Genomic DNA, 23,511 nt, shown 5'->3' with positions numbered 1-23,511 from the left:
TGTATTCACAATAAATGTGGTATTTTGCCTTTTTTCCCTTTAATAAGATCCTGCTGGTTTTATTAGCCCCATGGTACAGAGTATTTACAATTGAAGAACTTCAAGAAACCATGTGTTCACACTGAATACAGAACGCTAAATGTAAAGTTAAGTTAATTTGGGAGTCAAAAATTTGACTTCTATTTAACATGTACATGTTTAGTCACATGCAAGGCTCCAGGTTCTGTACGGTCATGTCAGAATGATAGCATAGTATGTAAAGATGATTTCCTCTTCAATTCTGTTTGCTCAGCAATTCCTCTCACTAAAACTGTAGCTTAGAATGTTAGCCATTTAAAGATTTATTATAGCCAGTTGTGAGTGTTGCAAATGTTGCAAAATGATTTCTTATTTCACTACTGTACAATCAGCATTAAAAAGCACCAGTAAAGTAGAATAGGGAAGAAACAGCATCTCAGCGATAGATAAAGTAAGTATTTATTACACAACAATCTCATTACAAAATGAATTCCATGCACATTAAAAAACAGGGCCATGCATTAAAATAAGGAATTGTTTAAAAAATAACTTTATAGATGTAAACTTCAGCAAAAAGCATTTGTGCTGAAAGTGAAGGCTGGCTAATTTAAAATTCACAAGCAGATATGAACAGCTGCCATCAAACACACAATGCATTAGCAACCAATCAGCGCTGAGTAACCTTCAATTGCACACTCTTCTCAGATATTTTCTAAGCTTTTGCTCCCCTGACGAAGCTCTATTTGTCTGACATATGCCAAAAATAAAATATTGCTGTAAGTAACTTCATAAGATGAAGAAAGAGGGAAGCCTACAACTAAAATACCTTCCATTTTTGTGAGCAAGATGAAATAAAAATGAATCACAATTCATAGAAATAAATAATGGAAAAGATTAGGTCATCTGTCTATTCCCTGCCAAAGCCTGATTCTCAAGTTCTGAAGACCAGTTTTAAACTATAACTTCTTTTGCCTTTTTAGGGACTAGAAAATATGTGATATTTTGTGATTTCACTGGCTGTGACAATGTTTCTTTACAGTTTTACTTACACACTTCTATATCATATTGGGGATGTTCTTAGCTCTAGCATGGTCCCTCATTCATTGGGATAAGTTTATTTTTAAACTGCATATGCAAAGCCAACAATTTGATGTGCAAACATACGAAGAAAATCAAAAATTAGCTGGTTTGCCCGTTTGCATAACAAATGAAGGATCTCTAAGTGTTAGGTAGCTAGTTTCGGCAACTAATTTTAAGAAGCTGACCCTTTGTTTTTGCAGTCTTTCCTTTTTATACATTACCAAAAGAAAACCTGGAGGCCGACAATGGCTCTGAATATTATGGCACAAAACACTTATTTTTATAAGAACGACCATACTGAATCAGACCGACAGTGGCCAATACCAGGTGTTTTAGAGGGAATGAACAGAACAGGTAATCAATCAAGTGATCTGTCACCTATTCCCACCTTCTGGCAAACAGAGGCTAGGGACACCATTCCTGCCCATAAAAATTATGGAAAAAATTGTCAGCAGTGAAAACAGAGAAATGTTCCAATAATTCCTCACACAGAGGATGGAATTTTCAAAAGCACTAAGTGTGAAACTAATGGTAGTTTTACCATTGAGTTCAGTGGGAATAAAGTTATACTAATGATGAGCATTTTTGATGATCCTACAAAGAGGTTTGAATGAAAAAAGAGAAAAAAATAACAGCACACCAGAACAGTTACTCACTTGTATTTGTAACCGTTGTTCATCAAGATATGAACTGCATGCATACTTCATTCAGGCGTATGTGCACGCGGTATGCCAGAGCCAGAGCGCTTTCAATAGCAGTACCCACTGGGGCAGCGCTCATACGCTCTGCTTTCTCATGGCTCCTTCCATGGCTATGAGGGCAGTGGCTCCCAACCCCCCTCAGTTCTTTCGTACCAGAATTTGTGACTCAAGATTCCAATGCAGAGAGTACAGAGGATGGGTTGTGGAATACTCATGTGAGCCACATCTCAAAGAACAACAGTTACAATAGAGAAAAGTAACCAGTTTTTCTTCTTTGTGTGGTTGCACATCTGTATACCATGCAGGTGACTCACAAGCAGTTAGGCTCAGAGTCTACCTAATGAGAGTCTGAAGAATCACTTTTTCAAAATCTGCATCAGATCTTGAAGCAGATGTGATGGCTTAATGTTGAGTTAAATGACAGTGGACAAAGTAGCAATATGTCAATATGGGAACGTCCTTCCAAAATGTCACTGAGGTAGCTTGAGTCCTTTTTGAATGGGCCAAAAGTCTCTGTGGAGGAGAGGTATTTGCTACTTTGTTCACCGTTGTGATGCTGGAAGTCATCTATCTGGAAATGGTTGCACAGAAATTGTCAGAATTCTTGCTATCAGCATAAAAGACAGAGAGCTGAGTAGATAACCTGAAGGACCCAGTACTATCCAGACAAAAGGCCAAACTTCACCTTACATCCAAAGTATGAAGCCAATTGTCATTTCTATTTGTGTGTGACTTCAGAGAATAAAAGTCAGCCCCGAAGAGCAGGCCATCAATCTTGACTCCTTCAACTTTTCCAGCAACTCATCCATCTTTTTCTTGAAAAGACCATACACTTTGCAGGGGAGATCCTCTACCTTCATTACAGTATCCTGAGCTAGAGAAGAGATGCCAAAAAGGCCAAACATGTTGTGACACATGGCCAGAAAGCATTATGCATCCTACAGGATAAATTACCCAATTCAACCTTCAGGGACATACTGTAGATAATTTTTGTGGTTTTGTGTGTTTACATACATATTGATAGAGGTTAACAATGTAATTGAACAGTTCCTGTCTATGCTGTATTTTATTAATCAGAGATCAAAAGGAGATCTTAACCTTTAAATCACCTGCAAATGGTGGAAAACAGGCAATTGCCTTATGTTAATCCGTGTAGCTAATTTCTGGTGATGCTTAGGAAATAGGTCTACTTCAAAGTCTCTATGACTGCCTATTGTTCACCTAAGAACTCCGAGCTCTCAAGGGAAGGCCTGGAACTGTATAAAGGTGTCTTGGGTACTGATCCTTTTTATCTCAGATCTGCTTGATGCTTTATACAGGGGAAGCTTAAGACTGAGATCTCCAGTCCCCCCTGGATCAGAACATTGGACTGAATCTAGGGACTAATTCTAAAAATTCTTTGCAACTCCAAAGCTCACTATCTCTGCTATGAAACTGATCTCAAAACTATACTCATATCCATATGTATACTGATCTTTTAACCTACACACTCACTCTCCTCGTTTTTAATAAATTTTAGTTTAGTTAATAAGAATGGACTGTAAGCATGTATTTGGGTAAGATCTGAAATATTCATTAACTAGGGAGGTAATATGTCCAATCTTTTGGGACTGGTAGAACTTTCTTATATGATGAATACGATTTTCAGTAATCCTCATCATATTTGACTGGGGTGTCTGGATGGAGGCCGAAGGCTGGTTTGCTTTAAGGAAACTGTGTTTTGGCTTCTGGATAACAAGTAAGGTATTGCAGAAACAGTTTTGAGGCTAGCTTGGTGGATCTAAGTATTTGAATGACCACAAGATTTGAGGATTATCTGCCCCATTCTTTGCAGTCTGCCCTAATAAAGTGACCTCAGTGTGGCTCCCCTGCGACCCCGATCACACATTTCTCATCTTAACGGCAAGAGCCAGTGGTCTGGGAGAAGAGTCCGAGGCATCAAACAAAGCCCTGGGAGCATCCTTTGCCACATTTTGACCCTCCAATAGAATCACATTTTCCTTTTGTCATCTGCCAGATTCTACACAAAAAGTCCCATCTTTTCCATAAGTGGAATTGATGGCGGGCCATAACAGCTTGATAATTTGTCACTGTGACAGGGGTCACTCACCATTGTGGCGCCTCCTATTGGTTGTTTTGGGAATTAGCTCTGCATGGTAGTGCTCCTTTTTCAGGTGGTGCCTCACCGCCGTCACTTTCGTTCCAGGACACGTGCCACTCCCAGGACTCTGGCATCCTCTTCGGTGATGCTGCCGTCCAGCTGTGCCACACTCTGTTTCCCCCCTTCCGGGGGACCTGCAATCTCTGTCGAGCCACTTCCCTCAGTGGCAACTGCAGTCCATTATCCTGTGGCCCCTTCCAATGTGGCTCCAGCACCCTCTTCTGCCCTTACTTCAGGGTCTTAGCCTGCAGGCCCTAGCAGCTAGCCAGGAGCTCTCTCTAGTTTCCCCAGTCCCTGCTTGAAGCACTGCTCTGTCCAGGGCGCTGGCAGTTCTCTGAGGCCTCCAGAGACACAGTCCTTCCTCCCTGAGCTCCCAGCAGAGAACTGAACTCCTCTGTCCTGCAGCTCCCTTTTTATACGGGCCTGCTTGGCTCTGATTGGCTGCCTCCGGTGCAGCCTCCCTAGAGCTTCTTTTAATCCCTTTTCTGCCAGTGAGGGGCAGCCATCCCATCACAATCACCTTAATTCCAAGTGAGAAAGAAGAGAACGTCTTTCTCCCTAGGGAATCAGTCTTCTTCCCTTCTCCATCAGCTGAAGTGGTTTGTGCTTGTCCAGACCTCAACCTGCTACATAGCCATCATCATCATCAAATTAAATACAGGGTGTGTGTGAGAATATAAAAAACCCTCCAAGGATATCTGATATAATTTGTCTTCCGTCTTGGAAACAGGCTGGCAAGAGGCAGAAGTGGATCAAACCATCTTAGCAGGGTGCAGCAAAGCAAGAATTAGTAACAACATCCTACTCTTCAAGATAGCCCCACAAATGCTGATCAGATGGGAAGTTTCCTCCATGGCTACTGAAGGCAATCCATCAGGTAGTGGAACTGCGGAGTGTCCTCACAAAGGGAAGAAGCAGAAGCCACTCCAACACGCTCACTTGATAGATCTGGATCATAGTCTGTATCAGTTTTCAAAAAAAAAAAAAAAAGAGCTATCTTCTCATCTTCTTTTTCAGAGAGAGAATCAGGCGCCACTGTCTGAGATGCAGATGGATCCGGTGGAACCAAATCCAAGGACTTGATCATTGCCAGATCCTTTACAGATGAAACATCACCTCTCCATTCATAAGGAGGACACCTGAAAATTTCCTGTGGTGGTGACACTCAGGAAGGCCATGGAGCCCTGGACTGCCAATCTCCCCAGCAACTGGGATCTGAGAACATTGCAGGAGGAGGAGAAAAAGGAGGCAAGAACCGGGAGCAAACAGGTTTCTTTATTCTTTTTCTTTTCTCCTCTAATCACAGATGTAGCCTCAAATCTGGGATGAAGCATGCCTGAGACAGCATGGGACCCAGAGGGTGGAGAGAGAAATAAATGGACAGAAAGCTCTTTGCGGAGACCCTGTAGGAGTCTTAGGAAGAGGTGGTATAGATGAATCAGGAGAAAAACTAGATCTCCTCAGCTCTTCTCCTTTTTTCAGGTGAAGACAACACAGATTCTGAAACTGGTGAAACCTGCGTCTTCCTCCAGGCTCTCTGTATCTTCGTCAGAGCAGAGGAATGCTTAGAAGCCAAATTATGTACATCGGTCACCAAAGTAAAGCCCTCTTTGGAACCAATGATGGACCTGGAGCAGAGCAGAGATTGAAGCCAGAGTGGAAAACCTAGATGGAACAGGACCAATGAAATACTCAGGTCCTTGAAGCTGAAACTGTAACAGGGCTTAGTTTCAGAGCCACAGAGACCCTGTCAGAATCAGACTGATCTGACAAACCTGATGTATAGGATCTGACATTGCTAACATGTCTGTCTTCTTCTTGCCTTCTTTTCCAGAACCAACACAGCTAGAGCAGACAACGAGGTTCTTGGTTCCATAGCAGGCAGTAATTTTTTCAATCAACAATGTCTTTGAAGCCCTGAGTAGCAGAATCTGGGAATTGGACCAAACAAAGGTTCTGATATCCTTGGACCTTTAAGCTGCTTTGACTTGCTGGAGGAAGTCACAGGACCCAAGACTGGTCTCTTAGACTTTGGATCCAACAAGTGCCTGGAACGCACCAGTTTAGCCTCAAGTGCCTCCTTAAAGAGAAGCAGCTGCAATCTGCTCTGCCTCTCCTTGCAAGCTCTAGCTTGAAAGTCCAGCAGGTGGAACGCTCAGATGGAAAGTAGCCCTCTTCCACGCACTGCATGCACCTGATATGGTCTTCCAATGCCAGGACGACAGCTGGGCACGAAGCATCTCTTTTGAACCCCAGCTTCATTTTTGTCTTCAGTTCTGACATAACCCGCAATCGAGCTACTAACTAACTTAACTATATCACTATCACTACACTATAAACTATTCTAAACTACCACCAAGACAGTGAGACTGGAGAAAAACCCAGATCCAAATAGCCTGGAGCAGTTCACTTCCATCTGACACAGTGGTTGGAAAGAACTGATGCAGTAGAGGGCACAGCACCCTTTTTTTATAGGGTCACACTCAGAATGTTTGGAGATGCGGGGGTGGGGGGTGCAAGTGCTTTAACAAACACTGCTTGGAGAAAGTGTACCATTAGGCACACAGAGTCTGAACTTTCAGAAGAAATACTGACTCACAAAGAGGCTCCCTGAAAAGGGTCAGGGAAGGCGGGTGGGAGAAGAGGATGGATAGGAATTGGATACAGTATCCCAGACACATAATGCTTGGGAGCTACTTGTCTGTTGTTACGGATTCCTAGGCTTTGAAGAAGTGGAACAATCTTTCCACAAATGGAGGGGAAACAGCAGAAAGATTGCTGATGACCGCACTGATATGTTCAAGGGAAATGTCAAATGTGTTGCTTTCCCACAACTGAGGACAGGCTGGCTGATTTGAGTTGGAGCTAAAGGACCTCCTTCTCTGTGACTTCCGCCTCCTCCTCTAAAAGTCATTCTGCCCAAAGGGTTTTCAGGCTGCTGAGAGTATTGTTGTTGCAGGGTCTTGTACTGCTCTCTCTCAGGGGCAGGAGTAAAGGCCTCCAACAAACAGAGCTTAGCATGGGAGTTTTTTAAATGACTGCAAAGTTCCAACAGTTTTGTCAGAGAACAAAAATTGACCATCAAAAGGGAGATCCTCTATGGTTCATTGGATGTTAGGGGCTACGCTGGAGTTTTGTAATCACAAGATTTTCCTCATTGTTATTGCAGGGATCGTTATCCTGGAAGAAGCACCTGAGACACTGAGTGCTGACTGGAGCGATGTGTGGCCACAAAGTGGCATTCTGCAAGGAAAGCTCTAAACTCCTCCCTTAAATCTTCAGGCAGCTTGTCAGTAAACTTGGACATTGCACCCCAGTTTACAAAGTTATATTTTGCTAATAGCACCCACCAGTTAGCTACACACATGCTGCATTTTTCTCCTCAGTAAGTCAAGCACTTAACTCTCTCTCTCTTTGGGATTTGATCTGAAGCTCCTTTGATGTGATTTCTCAATGGCAGCAATGACCAAGAGGAAGTTGGGTGAAGAGGGGAATAAAATAACTCAAAGCCTTGATTGGGACATTATATTGTCTGCCTGTGTACTTGGCTGTCAGCACTAAGGAGGCTGGCACATGCCACAAGGTCTTTGCCAGTTCCAAAACAATCTCATATATAGGGAGAGCTAGCCTCCCAAGGACTGTTACCCAAAGAACGTCCAATAAGCTTGAGAACGTTCTCTTGTACAAACTCAGCTTGATTGCCCAATGCTGCTGACACCCTCCTCAGTAGGTCTCGATAGAATTTAAAATCCTCCAGAACTGGAGACAAGGAATCTGGGGCCATGGAATTAACTGGTGAGGGCGACGACAAGATAACAGGGGCCCGTGTGTGCCCTTGTAGTAGAATGTGCTCCTTTGGCAATGGTTTATCCTGCAGAACTGGTTTCTCAGGGTGACCAGTATCTGCACGGGCCTCCAAAATATGAAAACAGTCTGGTGACCTTCTGTTCAAGTGTGCCAGTGATCAAGACCTGGGAGAGTGGGAGATACACCAAGAGTTACAAAAAGGCCCCTAAGGAAACATGCAGGGACTAGGCAACCAGTAGGAACCAGGCCAGGATGATCAATCTCTGCTATATGAAAGGTCCTGTTCTTCGTAACAATGCTTTCCTTCAGGAGCTGGTTGAAGACTTGCTAGACCGACTCCACCTAGGAAAGGATCGGTGAAGAGGAGGGAGACTCTGAACTCAATTGCAAGGCGGTATCTGAATAGTCAGTACAGAATAGGGATTCTAGCCCTGAAGTGGCCACTTGGCATTCTGATTTATCTGTGGCCCATTGAGAAGAGGCCAATATTGGTGCTGATGCCAATATAGTAGCTGCTACTGCAGATGCACCTCGAGATGTGGAGGGACTTGGTACCAACAAATATGTTGTTGCTGGTGCAAAAGTGTAAGTCACAGTCATTACCCAACCTAACGACTGCAGCAATACTGAAGCCACAGATATGCATCAGTACTAAAGACCGAGTCAAAGTCACATCTTTGCAGTGTCTCTTAGCTGGAATTGACAATGGTGCTGTTTAGAGTGTCTATACCAGAGCCGTGGATCTGGATGAGCCAAGAACAGGAGGAGGTACCTCTGCTATAAAAGACTCCGGCACCACAGGAGAGACAAGGGTGCAGAGGCAAAGCAAATCCTTTGATGTCTCATAAGTTTGTGGGGTCATTGGTGGTAATAATGCCGGTGCCAGAACTGTGTTCCTTGGTACTGGACTCAACGTCCATCCCAGAGACAGTACCAGAATCAATGGTAAAGTACCAATATGTTCCTGCCACAGTACTCGGAAGACATGGTCAACAGCCAGTTCCACCTTAAGTGATTGAGGAGTTCCAGTGATGTTCTGTGTCCTTCTTCAAAGGAGAAGAAGTCCTTTTTCAACCTGAACTAGCTCCAGTCTTTTTTATGGGTCCTCTTTCAGGGAGACTCCAAAAAGGAAGACTGACCTTTCTTTCTCCAAGGAGAAGAGTCCAAGTCCAGGGTCTGTCAGAAATCACTGAAGCCTCTGTAGCAGCCCAAGAGATAAGGAGAGCAGTTGAAGTGGGTGGGGCTGAGGTGGGTGTCATCGCCTGCTCCATGAGGGACTGTTTGAGGTGCAGATCTCTGGAAATCTTCATGCTTTTCCTTGAAAGGACAGCAGATACCTCTCTTTAACAGGTCCCTCACTAAGACACAAAAGGCAATGCAGACTAGGTACCTCACACAATGAGCAGTGCTTAAAGCCAGGTGAGCACATGCCACCAGAGCTTCTCACTGAAAATTAATTAACTGAAACAAATAAAGCAGTAAGGTAAACTAGCTATTGTGTACTAAGCACTACCTAACTATTAACAGGAAAAGGAGGCAGAGAAGTAACTCATTGACTGCCCAGTCTAAAACAACCATGAGGTAAACCACCTGAGGAACTCTGACATGGGCCATAGGTGGTGCAAAGGAAGTGAGGAGTTCAGGGTGGTGCCACACTTATGTAGACTCACGAGGACTCATGAGCAGACTTAAGGAATGTGCACCACCCAGACAGGTACTATTACAAAAAGCTCTCTGGCTTCAGTGCACTTGGAGCTCACACACCTGACTGGAATACACATTCGCAACTATAAATATTACACATATAAATGGTGTGAATTTACAGCATACCTACGCACACAATAGGCACATTTTTAACAGATGTATTTTCTAATTCTCTTCTCTCAAATATGATTTAACCCTTATATTCTGTGACACGGTCGGGCCAGATGGCTACAGGAGAGTAATAGAAAGCAGATATATTAGCCCCAGGCTAAATAGGTCCCTTTTCCCTGGGTAAGGTAACAGGGAAGGTTCCAGAACAATCAGGAACCTTCTGGAGACAATTAAGACAGGCTGATTAGAATACCTGCAGCCAATCAAGAAGCTGATAGAATCGATTAAGGCAGGCTAATCAGGGCACCTGGGTTTAAAAAGAAGCTCACTTGAGTTTGTGGTGCGCTTGTGAGGAGCTGGAAGCAAGAGGCATGAGGAGCTGAGAGTGAGAACGTGAACTGTTGGAGGACTGAGGAGTACAAGCATTATCAGACACCAGGAGGAAGGTCCTATGGTGAGAATAAAGAAGGTGTTTGGAGGAGGCCGTGAGGAAGTAGCCCAGGGAGTTGTAGCTATCGCACAGCTGTTCCAGGAGGCACTCTAGACAGCTGCATTCCACAGGGCCCTGGGCTGGAATCCGCAGTAGAGGGCGGGCCCGGGTTCCCCCCAAACCTCCCAACTCCTGGTCAGACACAGGAGTCGTCGACCTGGATTGTGGGTTCAGAAAAACGGCCAAGCTGAAGGCTGCCGTGAAGCTCCAAGGCGAGCAAATCCGCCAATAAGCGCAAGACCCACCAACATAGAGGAGGAACTTTGTCACAATACATATATATGCACAAAGTTATTAATAACTTTTTCAAATACAATTTGCTTTGAAACCCAACAAGCTATGAAATTGCTTCCGATTGTCCTGATGTTAATAAAAGCGAAAAGTTCATTTTACATATATCAACACAAATAAAAGTTACATGGCAGTAATATATTCATTTTTAAAGCCACCATAAAATGTCACACTTCTATCTGTGAAGTGTCATGCTTTCCTATGGTGCTATATATTAATGGAGGGAAAAAGCAGCTGCTTTACACACACATCCATGTGAAACTGTGCACATCACTGGCTATGTGAATCCCCTTCTTGTGGCTATTCCCTCCAAGAGACAAATTACCCCTTCCAAACAAGGTAGAGAAGTAGCTGAGTCGTCTAAAAAAGGCAAGGACTGATTCTGTGGCTAAAATGAAAAATATATAAAGAAAAGCTGGGAGTGAAAATTAAGAAAAGGTAGGAGCTCAGTTAGGAACACTATCTCCTGTTGTTCTTATACAGGAAGCAGGATGATTTGGCTACTTGTTACTATATGAGTCCAAAGGGCCATACTACTGGTTCACAGTTTAGAGCTACCTCCATAATCCATTCACCAGTGGACTCATTCATCAGTGACGGATTATGAGATATGTTCTTCCTGGATAAAACACATCATAAAATAAGTTAATGCTCTGGGTGCCATAATTTTGAATTTGCTGTCTTCTGTACATGAAGAATCTGAATAATAATTTTACATCTAATCATATAAAATAACCTACGAGAGAAAAAGTGTTTTGGTAACAGCTATGGAACATTTTTCTTTAGCTGTTCTTGTAAAGGCAATGTCACATACTTGACTCAAAATAAATGTTTACATTTTCTTTATGAAATTGTACATTTTCCTATCAATATGGCATTGAAATGAAAAGAACACATTTTATTTCAGTTTTTCCATTTTCATCCATCAATACAGATCTGAAGAAGTTTGATTACAAATATAATTCTCTTAAATTTATGGATGAATAAATGTATGTTTCTTATTCATGTTACCTGAGGTGATTAAGCAAAGGCTGCAGTCTCTCATCAGATTGTACAGCAGGCAGTGATCGTGCTGTCAGCTAGAAGAAAACAAGATTTCAGTTAACAAAATCTTAGAATTAGAGAATGTGATAACATAGCAGCACTGATATAAGAAATTGTTTCAGTTATATATTTTTTTCCTTAGGGTAGCATGGGACACATTAAACTTTCTCCATATATCTGATAATGTGACAAAATACAGTATTTCTAAAACTGTAGTAAACTGAAATATTTATCCATAAATTAATGGAGTTACATATTCAAAAATGCATTTGATTTTAATTTTATTTTAATTAAATAGCAAGCCTAGTGTCTGAGAGTTTTATGTTTACTTTTAACAAAGCATATTTAAATTAGACGGCAGTAATTTTCAACATAGATGCCCCATGGAAATTATAAAATATAAATAAAAATAGATTTGTAGACAATCTCAGATTTATATAAATATTGTGTGGTTCTTCACAAATGTATACAAAGATTGATGCCTCTGTATAAATCATGGTATGTTACTTTGTCCTGTAAACTTTCCATCTTACCTGTTTAGCGTAACTATTTAAAGATGCATAATTATTTAAGACTAACTCCTTTCAGGAGGATTATCAGTTAGCCTCTGCAAATTCTACAAGTACCTGTCTCATTGGAAGACTGGAAAGATGTGCATTAGCAAACTAATATGATGTGCATGCACTTATTTCCATTTTAATATATACAGCGCGAATTGGAAGCATTCTAGCAGTTTTCATAGACTTACAGAGTCCACCCAGGATATCTAGTGTAACCCAAAGACTCACATCCGAGGAGTCTAACTGCTTCCAAATACAGTCTGCATTTGGATGGCACAGTGGAAGAGTGTATGTAGTAGAGTCCTGAAGCTAGCACCCAAAAAGGATGCTCTCTAACTTTGTATCTGCTGAAACAGGGAAGAAGGGAGGGAAGAAGTCTAATATGATTGCCTTGAAACATGCGGCTTATGAACACCTGACAAACAAGGCAGAAAACTTTAGATGCGAGAATTGATACAAAGAAAATAGGGGTTATCTGGTGGCAGAATAATTCATTATGTTTTTCCTTTAAATATAAATCAAATTCTATTCTTATAGTCAAACTTCATGGGCTGTGGTTTTAGCTATGACAAAGAATTCAAACAAAGATTTTGACATATTTCACTTTATGAAATACATGTTAATTATAAAAAAATATTTAAAATCTGCACACACAATTCCAAAACTCACAAAAACAAAGAGGATTTTCTTTTACAATAAAGAAAACTAAGGACTAAGATCATGAAGCCTTAGCAAATTGGAGTGACTTTCTATAATGCTGGCAACAGGGGTCAATAACAACGTTTGACCATTTTAGCAATAGCAGCATGATGAACAATACAACATCATCATCATAATCACTGAAATATTTAGTAAGGAAATTTTATCAATGTTTGTCACCGAAAATGAAACTCTAAATCTAAACAGATTGATTATAACTTCCGTAGTATAACTTTCACCTTCATTAGGGACTGCAAGAAAACCTAATAATTTCTTGTTGACAATATTCCATAAAACTGGTAAAAATTTATTTGCAAACCATATTCTTACTTTACATACAGAAAATAACCATGCCCTATTAATCTTAAATAACCCTACATACACATTTAAAGCGCTGTATTTATTTGCCACTATTTCAGAAAAATCCTGTGGATCTTGTATTTTACTAGGTTAAATTCAGATTTAAATGGTGGTTTATTATACTATGCATCAATTTACTAATTTCTTCAGGCAGAAAACCCAAACATTTTGTCTTCATAGCATCAAACAGTAAAATGTTTTACAAAGCAGTTGTTTTATACTAGTGCCATCCCTTTAATTTACATAAATTAATACTTCTGATCATTATTTTTTTTATTTGAGAAAGCAGAAATGATATTCATGAAGAGAACAACCTTTTAGAATGTTAATATAATGAATTAAATAAAATAACTCATCTTGATTTTGTAACACCTACTTCTCTTTTAATTTAATATTTAAAAGATACAAAAAATTTAATTATAATCAAAAACAATTTTATAGAAAATGCTAGAGAAGTTTGATACTGTTTATTTTAAATGGCTAACACATATTCATATGAAAGCAACTTCTATTAATGTCCCAAACACCAGTAAATCTACATATATTTGTTCATATCCTCAAAAATGGTGTTCCATTTGTTCAGAAATACTTCAACAACAGGTATACTGGTTTAGGGAAGCAAAATTACATAATGCAAAGCAGCAAAATTATAAAGATGCAAGAATGTGTTTGATATAACACAAAATTTTAGTAGATACTATGTATTCATACAAACATGTAGAAACACAAATACACTTGAGCTCCGAACATGAACAAATTAGTTGAACTTCCCCTTTTGATTTTATGAAATTCCTTAAGCAGAGTGCCCTCTTCTCCAGCTTTGTACTCCATCATCATCTTGGTTAACATTTGCCGTACAACAGATATGCTAAACATTTGTATGACATTTTTCAGGTAAGAAATTTCTTTTTGTTGCAGAGCTTTACTACTCATTTCTCGCTAATGGGAAGTAACAAGCAAGCAATCACAGACAGAGGAGAAAGGTTTCGCAGAGTGTTGATTTTTATTGTAGTAGAATAGGCAGGAAAGGAAGTTCCTTCCATATAAAGCAAGGATTTATGGGGAAACCAACCCATTATACCTTCCTAACAATGCCTGTGTAGAGGAATGAAACTTACTTTTTCATCAAGTATCCTGAGGGACTTCTGTGAACAGTTTCCCAGATGTCGAGCACACCATGTGGTGCAGTATTTTAACACCTTCCCTGCAGCAACATTGACACACTAAAACCTTGGCATTTTGGATAGAAAGAGATGAACAGGGTACAACTGGCATGTGTATTCCATATGCTTTAGATATGAAGGACGGTGAAGAAATTTGGCAGCATGTCACCTTCAGAAGAAGAAAGGGGAGCGTCCATGTACCAGCAATGCAGATATAGGTAAGCAACCATTTTCATGTTCTCTCCACAGGTACTAATGCAAAGAGTGGACTAGATGATACATCTGAGGGAAGGGAGCAGAAGGAGACTCCGCCAATTGGAAGGCATGAGATGCACTGTCCTAAGAATGGGGGTTCCACGACCACCGCTCCCAAGAGAAGGAGGCGGGTGGTGGTTTGTCGGGGACTCCCTCCTCAGGGGGACTGAGTCATCTATCTGCCGCCCCGACCAGGAAAACCAAGAAGTCTGCTGCTTGCCAGGAGCTAGGATTCACGATGTGACAGAGAGACTGCCGAGACTCATCAAGCCCTCGGATGGCTACCCATTCCTGCTTCTCCACGTAGGCACCAATGAAACCGTCAAGAATGACCTTGAGCGGATCACTGCAGACTATGTGGCTCTGGGAAGAAGGATAAAGGAGTGTGAGGCGCAAGTGGTGTTCTCGTCCATCCTCCCCGTGGAAGGAAAAGACCCGGGTAGAGACCGTCAAATCGTGGAAGTCAACGAATGGCTACGCAGGTGGTGTCTGAGAGAAGGCTTTGGATTCTTTGACTATGGGATGGTGTTCCAAAAAGGAGGAGTGCTAGGAAGAGACTGCCTCCACCTAACGAAGAGAGGGAAGAGCATCTTCACAAGGAGGCTGGCTAACCTAGTGAGGAGGGCTTTAAACTAGGTTCATTGGGGGAAGGAAACCAAAGCCCTGAGGTAAGTGGGGAAGTGAGATACCGGGAGGAAGCACGAGGAGGAGAGCACAAGGGAGGGCTCCTGCCTCATACTGAGGAAGCGGAACGATCAGTGAGTTATCTTAAGTGCCTATTCACAAATGCAAGAAGCCTGGGAAACAAGCAGGGAGAACTGGAAGTCCTGGCACAGTCAACGAATTATGATGTGATTGGAATAACAGAGACTTGGTGGGATAACTCACATGACTGGAGTACTGTCATGGATGGATATAAACTGTTCAGGAAGGACAGGCAGGGCAGAAAAGGTGGGGGAGTTGCATTGTATGTAAGAGAGCAGTATGACTGCTCAGAGCTCTGGTATGAAACTGCAGAAAAAACCTGAGAGTCTCTGGATTAAGTTTAGAAGTGTGAGCAACAAGGGTGATGTCGTGGTGGGAGTCTGCTATAGACCACCGGACCAGGGGGATGAGGTGGACGAGGCTTTCTTCCGGCATCTAATGGAAGTTACGAGATCGCAGGCCCTGGTTCTCATGGGAGCCTTCAATCACCCTGATATCTGCTGGGAGAGCAATACAGCCGTGCACAGACAATCCAGGAAGTTTTTGGAAAGTGTAGGGGACAATTTCCTGGTGCAAGTGCTGGAGGAACCAACTAGGGGCAGAGCTCTTCTTGACCTGCTGCTCACAAACCGGGAAGAATTAGTAGGGGAAGCAAAAATGGATGGGAACCTGGGAGGCAGTGACCATGAGATGGTCGAGTTCAGGATCCTGACACAGGGAAGAAAGGTAAGCAGCAGAATACGGACCCTGGCCTTCAAAAAAGCAGACTTTGACAACCTCAGGGAACTGATGGGCAAGATCCCCTGGGAGAATAACCTGAGGGGGAAAGGAGTCCAAGAGAGCTGGCTGTATTTTAAAGAATCCTTATTGAGGTTACCAGAACAAATCATCCCGATGTGTAGAAAGAATAGTAAATATGACAGGTGACCAGCTTGGCTTAACAGTGAAATCCTTGCTGATCTTAAACACAAAAAAGAAGCTTACAAGAAGTGGAAGATTGGACAAATGACCAGGGAAGAGTATAAAAATATTGCTCAGGCACGCAGGAGTGAAATCAGGAAGGCCAAATCACACCTGGAGTTGCAGCTAGCAAGAGATGTTAAGAGCAACAAGAAGGGTTTTGTCAGGTATGTTAGCAACAAGGAGAAAGTCAAGAAAAGTGTGGGCCCCTTACTGAATAAGGGAGGCAACCTAGTGACAGAGGATGTGGAAAAAGCTAATGTACTCAATGCTTTTTTGCCTCTGTCTTCACGAACAAGTTCAGCTCCCAGACTACTGCACTGGGCAGCACAGCATGGGAGGAGGTGACCAGCCCTCTGTGAAGAAAGAAGTGGTTAGGGACTATTTAGAAAAGCTTGACGAGCACAAGTCCATGGGGCTGGATGCACTGCATCCGAGAATGCCAAAGGAGTTGGTGGATGTTATTGCAGAGCCATTGGCCATTATCTTTGAAAACTCATGGCGATCGGGGGATGTCATAAATATAAAGGGAAAGGTAAACACCTTTAAAATCCCTCCTGGCTAGAGGAAAAACCCTTTCACCTGTAAAGGGTTAAGAAGCTAGGATAACCTTGATGGCACCTGACCAAAATGACCAATGAGGAGACAAGATCCTTTCAAATCTGGAGGGCGAGAGAAACAAAGGCTCTGTCTGTCTGTGTGATGCTTTTGCCGGGAACAGAAAAGGAATGGAGTCTTAGAACTTAGTAAGTAATCTAGCTAGATATGCATTAGATTCTGTTTTGTTTAAATGGCTGAGAAAATAAGCTGTGCTGAATGGAATGTATATTCCTGGTTTTGTGTCTTTTTGTAACTTAAGGTTTTGCCTACAGGGATTCTCTATGTTTTGAATCTGACTACCCTGTAAGGTATTTACCATCCTGATCTCACAGAGGTGATTCTTTTACTTTTTCTTCAATTAAAATTCTTCTTTTAAGAACCTGATTGCTCTTTCATTGTTCTCAGATCCAAGGGTTTGGGTCTGTGGTCACCTATGCAAATTGGTGAGGATTTTTATCAAGCCGTCCCCAGGAAAGGGGGTGTAGGGTTTGGGGAGGATTTTGCGGGGAAAGACATTTCCAAGCGGCCTCTTTCCCTGTTATATATTTGTTAGACGCTTCGTGGTGGCAGCGATAAAGTCCAAGGGCAAAAGATAAAACAGTTTGTACCTTGTGGAACTTTTAACCTAAGCTGGTGAAAGTAAGTTTAGGAGGTTTTCATGCAGGTCCCCATAGCTGTACCCTAGAGTTCAGAGTGGGGAAGGAACCTTGACAGAGGTGGTCCCGGACGACTGGAAAAAGGCTAATGTAGTGCCCATCTTTAAAAAAGGGAAGGAGAAGGATCCAGGGAACTACAGGCCAGTCAGCCTCACCTCAGTCCCTGGAAAAATCATGCAACAGATCCTCAAGGAATCAATTCTGAAGCACTTAAGAGGAGAGGAAAGTGATCAGGAACAGTCAGCATGGATTCACCAAGGGCAAGTCATGCCTGACTACCCTAATTGCATTCTATGACGAGATAACTGGCTCTGTGGATGAGAGGAAAGCAGTGGATGTGTTATTCCTTGACTTTAGCAAAGCTTTTGACACGGTCTCACAGTATTGAGTATTTGACACAGTATTCTTGCCAGCAAGTTAAAGAAGTATGGGCTGGATGAATGGACTATAGGGTGGATAGAAAGCTGGCTAGATCGGGCTCAAGGGGTAGTGATCAATGGCTCCATGTCTAGTTGGCAGCTGATATCAAGCAGACTGCCCCAAGGGTCGGTCCTGGGGCCAGTTTTGTTCAGTATCTTCATTAATGATCTGGTGGATGGCGTGGACTGCATCCTCAGCAAGTTTGCAGATGACACTAAACTGGGAGGAGTGGTAGATACGCTGGAGGGTAGGGATAGGATACATAGGGCTCCAGACAAATTAGAGGATTGGGCCTAAAGAAATCTGATGAGGTTCAACAAAGACAAGTGCAGAGTCCTGCACTTAGGACGGAAGAATCCCATGCACAACAACAGGCTAGGGACCGAATGGCTAAGCAGCAGTTCTTCAGAAAAGGACCTAGGGGTTACAGTGGACAAGAAGCTGGATATGAGTCAACAGTGTGCCCTTGTTGCCAAGAAGGCTAACGGCATTTGGGGCTGTATAAGTAGAGGGCATTGCCAGCAGATTGAGGGAAGTGATCGTTCCCCTCTATTCAACATTGGTGAGGCCTCATCTGGAGTACTGTGTCCAGTTTTGGGCCCTACACTACAACAAGGATGTGGAAAAATTGGAAAGCGTCCAGCAGAGGGCAACAAAAATGATATGGGGACTGGAATACATGACTTATGGGGAGAGGCTGAGGGAAATGGGATTGTTTAGTCTGCAGAAGAGAAGAATGAGGGGGGATTTGATAGATGCTTTCAACTACCTGAAAGGGGGTTCCAAAGAGGATGGATCTAGACTGTTCTCAGTGGTAGCTGATGACAGAACAAGGAGTAATGGTCTCAAGTTGCAGTGGGGGAGGTTTAGGTTGGATATTAGGAAAAACTTTTTCACTAGGAGGGTGGTGAAGCACTGGAATGGGTTATCTAAGGAGATGGTGGAATCTCCTACCTTAGAGGTTTTTAAGGTCAAGCTTGACAAAGACCTGGCTGGGATGATTTAGTTGGGGACTGGTCCTGCTTTGAGCAGGGGGTTGGACTAGATGACCTCCTGAGGTCCCTTCCAACCCTGATATTCTAGGATTCTATATCTTTAGAGCACTAGGAATGTCCATTTATATTAAAACCTTCCATAGGAATGCTAAGAGATCAAACAAAATTATGGGAGAAATATTTCACAGGAATTATGGAAAGAGGAACTTTCTGGAGCTATAAGAGCAGCTTTTTCCTCACAAAAGCAGCAATGTGATTCTTGTATAGATAGGGGAACTTTTTCCAAAACCTGCCTTTCAGAGATAATGGTGACCAGAATACCTGCCAAAGGCTTGTCCTCTCTGTCATCCTGATTAAACTTGGCATCTGATGATATGCAAATGGAGAGTCCTATGTACCCATCTATTGAATGCTCGTAAGGCTGATACCCTTTTCAAATCTTTAACATCTTGGTAGAATTATGACCAGAGCCATGCCAGTTTTGATCCATGGGTGAGCAATTCTCTGCATTAGGTTTAAACACTCTTCATGGTTTCAAACAAGTGGTGGATATGAATACTTTCCAGCAGTTGTCCAGTATTAATGGGTACATTTCTCTGCACAGGGCAATGACTGGCATGTTGTCTAGATGTGTAAATTGTGGCACCCTGCATTGCTGTTACTACCTGCCATTTCTTAAGACTCTGGGTTTGGAGGATGGATCTTTGTCTTTATCATGCGGAGGATTTTGTTGCTTTGGGGAAAATTTTACCTAGGTTTCTTTGGAAGCTTCTGCTTCTTCCCTCTGTTAGGATTATAGTTCCTTTGAAATAACCTGGGTTGGCATGGTGGCTTTAACAGTAACAATTAAGGCTTCTCAGCAATCCCAGCTTCTAACTTCTCTAATATTTCCCCAAATAGCTCTAATATTTCACCAAAAATTTTGTCAATCTGGATGCACAAAATATCTCTTTCAGATGAATAATTGCTATTCATGGGTGCTACATGGACTCCCTGTCAGTACAAAGTTAAAAGCTGCTGCTCTTGTTACAGATCACATTAAGGGGTTGATCAGGAAAGAAATATCTCACTTTAAACAAGGATCTTATCTCCAAGACAAGCCACTTGGTAGCTACTAAGTAGGCTTTCCTTACAATAAAGCCTTTGTTCTGAATGGCTATAGCAAAGGCTTTAAAATTGCTGTGTAGGATCATCCTTGTGTGACTGTATTTCCTATAAAGGTGGAGCTACTGCTTCAGCAACCTTAAGCTCCCAAAACATATGAAAACTCTTTGTTTTGATAGACCATTTTAATTTAATATTGGGTTTTAATAAAAAATCCTCATTTGAATCTTATGTTCTCACAGGAGGTGTCCATAGGAAACTGTCTATCCAACAATGTCTGAAGGAAAGCTATTTCATAAATACTAATCAATTCTTTGTGAACCACGGACATCCTCTCTTGGAAAAGTCCTCTAGCTTTTAAAGGTTTTTTTGCGGGAGGTGTATGTGTGGCACTTTCCAAGGCAGTTTGAAGGGGAGAGGTACCATGTTGGCCTGGGGACCACTCAACCCAGGAATACTGAGACAAATACCTCAATTGTGGAAATAGCTTGCTAAGTGACCCTGGGAGCCTAATAGATGACTGTCTGCTCCCCCAGGCTGGCTAGTGCCCAAGTACTATTGAAATAACCTAGTACCACTCAAGGCTTTTCTACCGTAAATCTAGAGTCATTTTGAACAGTGAAGTGATTTTTCCACTTACTCCTTTATAATCCCATGATCGTGCAGTTTCACGGGGAGTGGATGCCTCATGTGACTCTGCTCTCATCACAGACTGCTTGAAGTGCTCATCCCATTTTAATGTGGAGCCAGATGGGGAGCTTAGGAGGATTGGGGAGAGAGAGACACCCTTTCCTGCCTTTTGGCATCTGAGCCCCTTTCCCTGGCAGAACAAGGTTCCTTAGGCTGAAAGCCAGATGGACATAATTTCAATTCCACTGCTATCTGAGGTAGGGCTTCCCAGAAATGACAGGTTTCTCTGCATGCCCAAACATTCTGCAGTGCTGGGAAAGGAACAGTGAACTCAACACAGAGCACTGTAAGAGCCTCTGTACAGGAGAAAACTCCCAGCAAACATTCCTGGGGCAAGGGTGGGGGGAAGTAGGGACCAGGAGCAAAGGAGAAGGGGTTTAACCCCTGATTTTCACCCAACTGCATGTTAATACAGGTATACTAATACAGAATTCTGAGTAATAATTCATTTAAACTACAATACAGAACAGTATTTCCCAGACCCGTCAGAAGCAGTGCAAAGCCCTGGGAGAGTCAGGGGTAACGGAGGAGATGGGGAGGGAAGTAAATTGCTGGGAAGGAGCCTGGGCATGAACTTGGAGGGTCGTTGGGTATGGGTGGGAAAAGTATGGAACAGGTTTTAGGGTGGGGGGGGCGGGGAGGGATTGTTAAGGAGCTTCCCCCATGCAGACCCTGGCTGACCCCTAGCCTCTCCCATTCAGTCAGGCACATCTGTCCCTGTCTCCATGCGTCTCTGTGCCCTCACCCAGCCACTCCCCTGTCCCTACGTCCCTGTGCCCCCTTCCCCTGTCCCCATGTGTGTCTGTGCTCAGGGATGCTGGAACAATTTTTATAGTGGGGGTGCTGAGAGCCATAGAATCAAACTGTAAAGCCTATCTATAATGGAAACCACTTCAAGCCAGGGGATGCGGAAGCACCCTCAGCATGCCTAGTTCCCAGCACCTATGTCTGTGGCCTCACCCAGCCACACCCCTGTCCCTATGTAACTCTGCACCTCCTCCCCCTGTCCTCATGTGTATCTGCACCGACCTCCCCCCTGTGGCCCTGTGCCTCCACTCCCATTCAGCCCCTGCCCCAGTCTGTCCTTCCCCACTAGCCCTTATGATTCCCTGTCTGACCACCCTCCCAGCACCCCATGCTGTCTGTCTCCCCATAACCCCCATCTCCTGCCCTGGCCACAGGTGCTGTGAAGAAAGCTCTGCAGGCTCTCTCTTCCTTAGCTGGCTGTGAGCTGCAGCTTTGTTCTGTCACCACAGCATCCACTGGTGGGCAGAAGGAAGAACTGCAGACGTTATTTTCTGCTGGGAACTGCTGCTGTTCTTGTGTCACAGTGTCTGCTGGTGGGCAAAAGGCAGAACCACAGCAACATTTTGAGAGAAGCTTTTTTCTGCGCAAAAATTTAAAAATCTGCAGGGCTCATTAATTATGTATACACAAAGTAACGCAGAATTCTCCCAGGAGTAAACTGAAGACAGAATTAACCCTAGACACAGATATTCAAGTAGGAAAGCAGTGTGAACGGGCAAAACCAAGAAAAACTTGCTGTACTTGTGTCATAAATATAAAGGGAAGGGTAAACCCCTTTGAAATCCCTCCTGGCCAGGGGAAAGCTCCTCTCACCTGTAAAGGGTTAAGAAGCTAAAGGTAACCTCGCTGGCACCTGACCAAAATGACCAATGAGGAGACAAGATACTTTCAAAATCTGGGAGGAGGGAGAGAAACAAAGGGTTTGTGTCTGTCTGTGTGCTTCTTGCCAGGGACAGAACAGGAATGGAGTCTTAGAACTTTTAGTAAGTAATCTAGCTAGGTATGTGTTAGATTATGATTTCTTTAAATGGCTGAGAAAAGCATTGTGCTGAATAGAATAACTATTTCTGTCTGTGTATCTTTTTTGTAACTTAAGGTTTTGCCTAGAGGGGTTCTCTATGTTTTGAATCTAATTACCCTGTAAGATATCTACCATCCTGATTTTACAGGGGGGATTTCTTTATTTCTATTTACTTCTATTTTTTATTAAAAGTCTTCTTGTAAAAACTGAATGCTTTTTCATTGTTCTCAGATCCAAGGGTTTGGGTCTGTGGTCACCTATGCAAATTGGTGAGGCTTTTTATCCAACATTTCCCAGGAAAGGGGGGGTGCAAGTGTTGGGAGGATTGTTCATTGTTCTTAAGATCCAAGGGTCTGGGTCTGTAGTCACCTAGGCAAATTGGTGAGGCTTTTTACCAAACCTTGTCCAGGAAGTGGGGTGCAAGGTTTTGGGAAGTATTTTGGGGGGACAGACGCGTCCAAACAGCTCTTCCCCAGTAACCAGTAATTGTTTGGTGGTGGTAGCGGCCATTCCAAGGATAACGGGTGTAATATTTTGTACCTTGGGGAAGTTTTGACCTAAGCTGGTAAAGATAAGCTTAGGAGGTTTTTCATGCAGGTCCCCACATCTGTACCCTAGAGTTCAGAGTGGGGGAGGAACCTTGACAACTTGAAAAACAAAAAGCTAGCTTAGAAGAGATTCAGCATGACTGTTAAAAGTCATCATCATCATAAGATCCCTGAGGCTAAAAGAAAAAAATTCCAGGCTACATGCACAAGATATAGAAAAAGTCATATCTCAAGAGATGATTCATATTCACCCAGAAGTGCACAATATAATAAATGCACAAAATATGGACATTTTGCAGTTGTTTGCCACAGTCAGGGAGCTGACACATTACAGACAATCAAGAACCATTGTTTCTGGGAGCTAATCACTTGTGATGGCTCAGAACCTACCGAAAGTGTGAAAATGGATGTTCCTGGCAAGACTATTGACTTTAAAATGGACTCAGAAGCTAATGTTACAGTCATCTCAGGAGGAATTCACAATCACCTTCAACCCCTCCCAAAGCTGAAGTCACCTGACACAGCTCTGACTAGCCCAGCAAGTTACACGTTCAGAGTGTA

At 42.8% G+C, this 23,511-nt stretch overlaps 1 protein-coding gene across 7 annotated transcripts in view; it reads right to left on the bottom strand.

Moving 5' to 3' along the window:
• The window catches only part of PRIM2 (DNA primase subunit 2), a 308,890-nt gene that overhangs the window by 125,491 nt on the left and 159,888 nt on the right, over nt 1-23,511 (bottom strand). For all 7 annotated transcript variants that reach the window (XM_048845207.2, XM_048845211.2, XM_048845209.2 and 4 more), the window contains one exon: nt 11,375-11,442. In XM_048845207.2, coding sequence (XP_048701164.1) covers nt 11,375-11,442 — 68 coding nt within the window. The remainder of the gene's footprint in view (nt 1-11,374; nt 11,443-23,511) is intronic.

The sequence above is a fragment of the Caretta caretta genome, chromosome 3 (assembly GCF_965140235.1).
Source record: "Caretta caretta isolate rCarCar2 chromosome 3, rCarCar1.hap1, whole genome shotgun sequence".
Classification (NCBI taxonomy): Eukaryota; Metazoa; Chordata; order Testudines; family Cheloniidae; genus Caretta; species Caretta caretta.
Note: the sequence above shows the minus strand (reverse complement) of the source record. Positions and strands in the feature narration are given on the sequence as shown.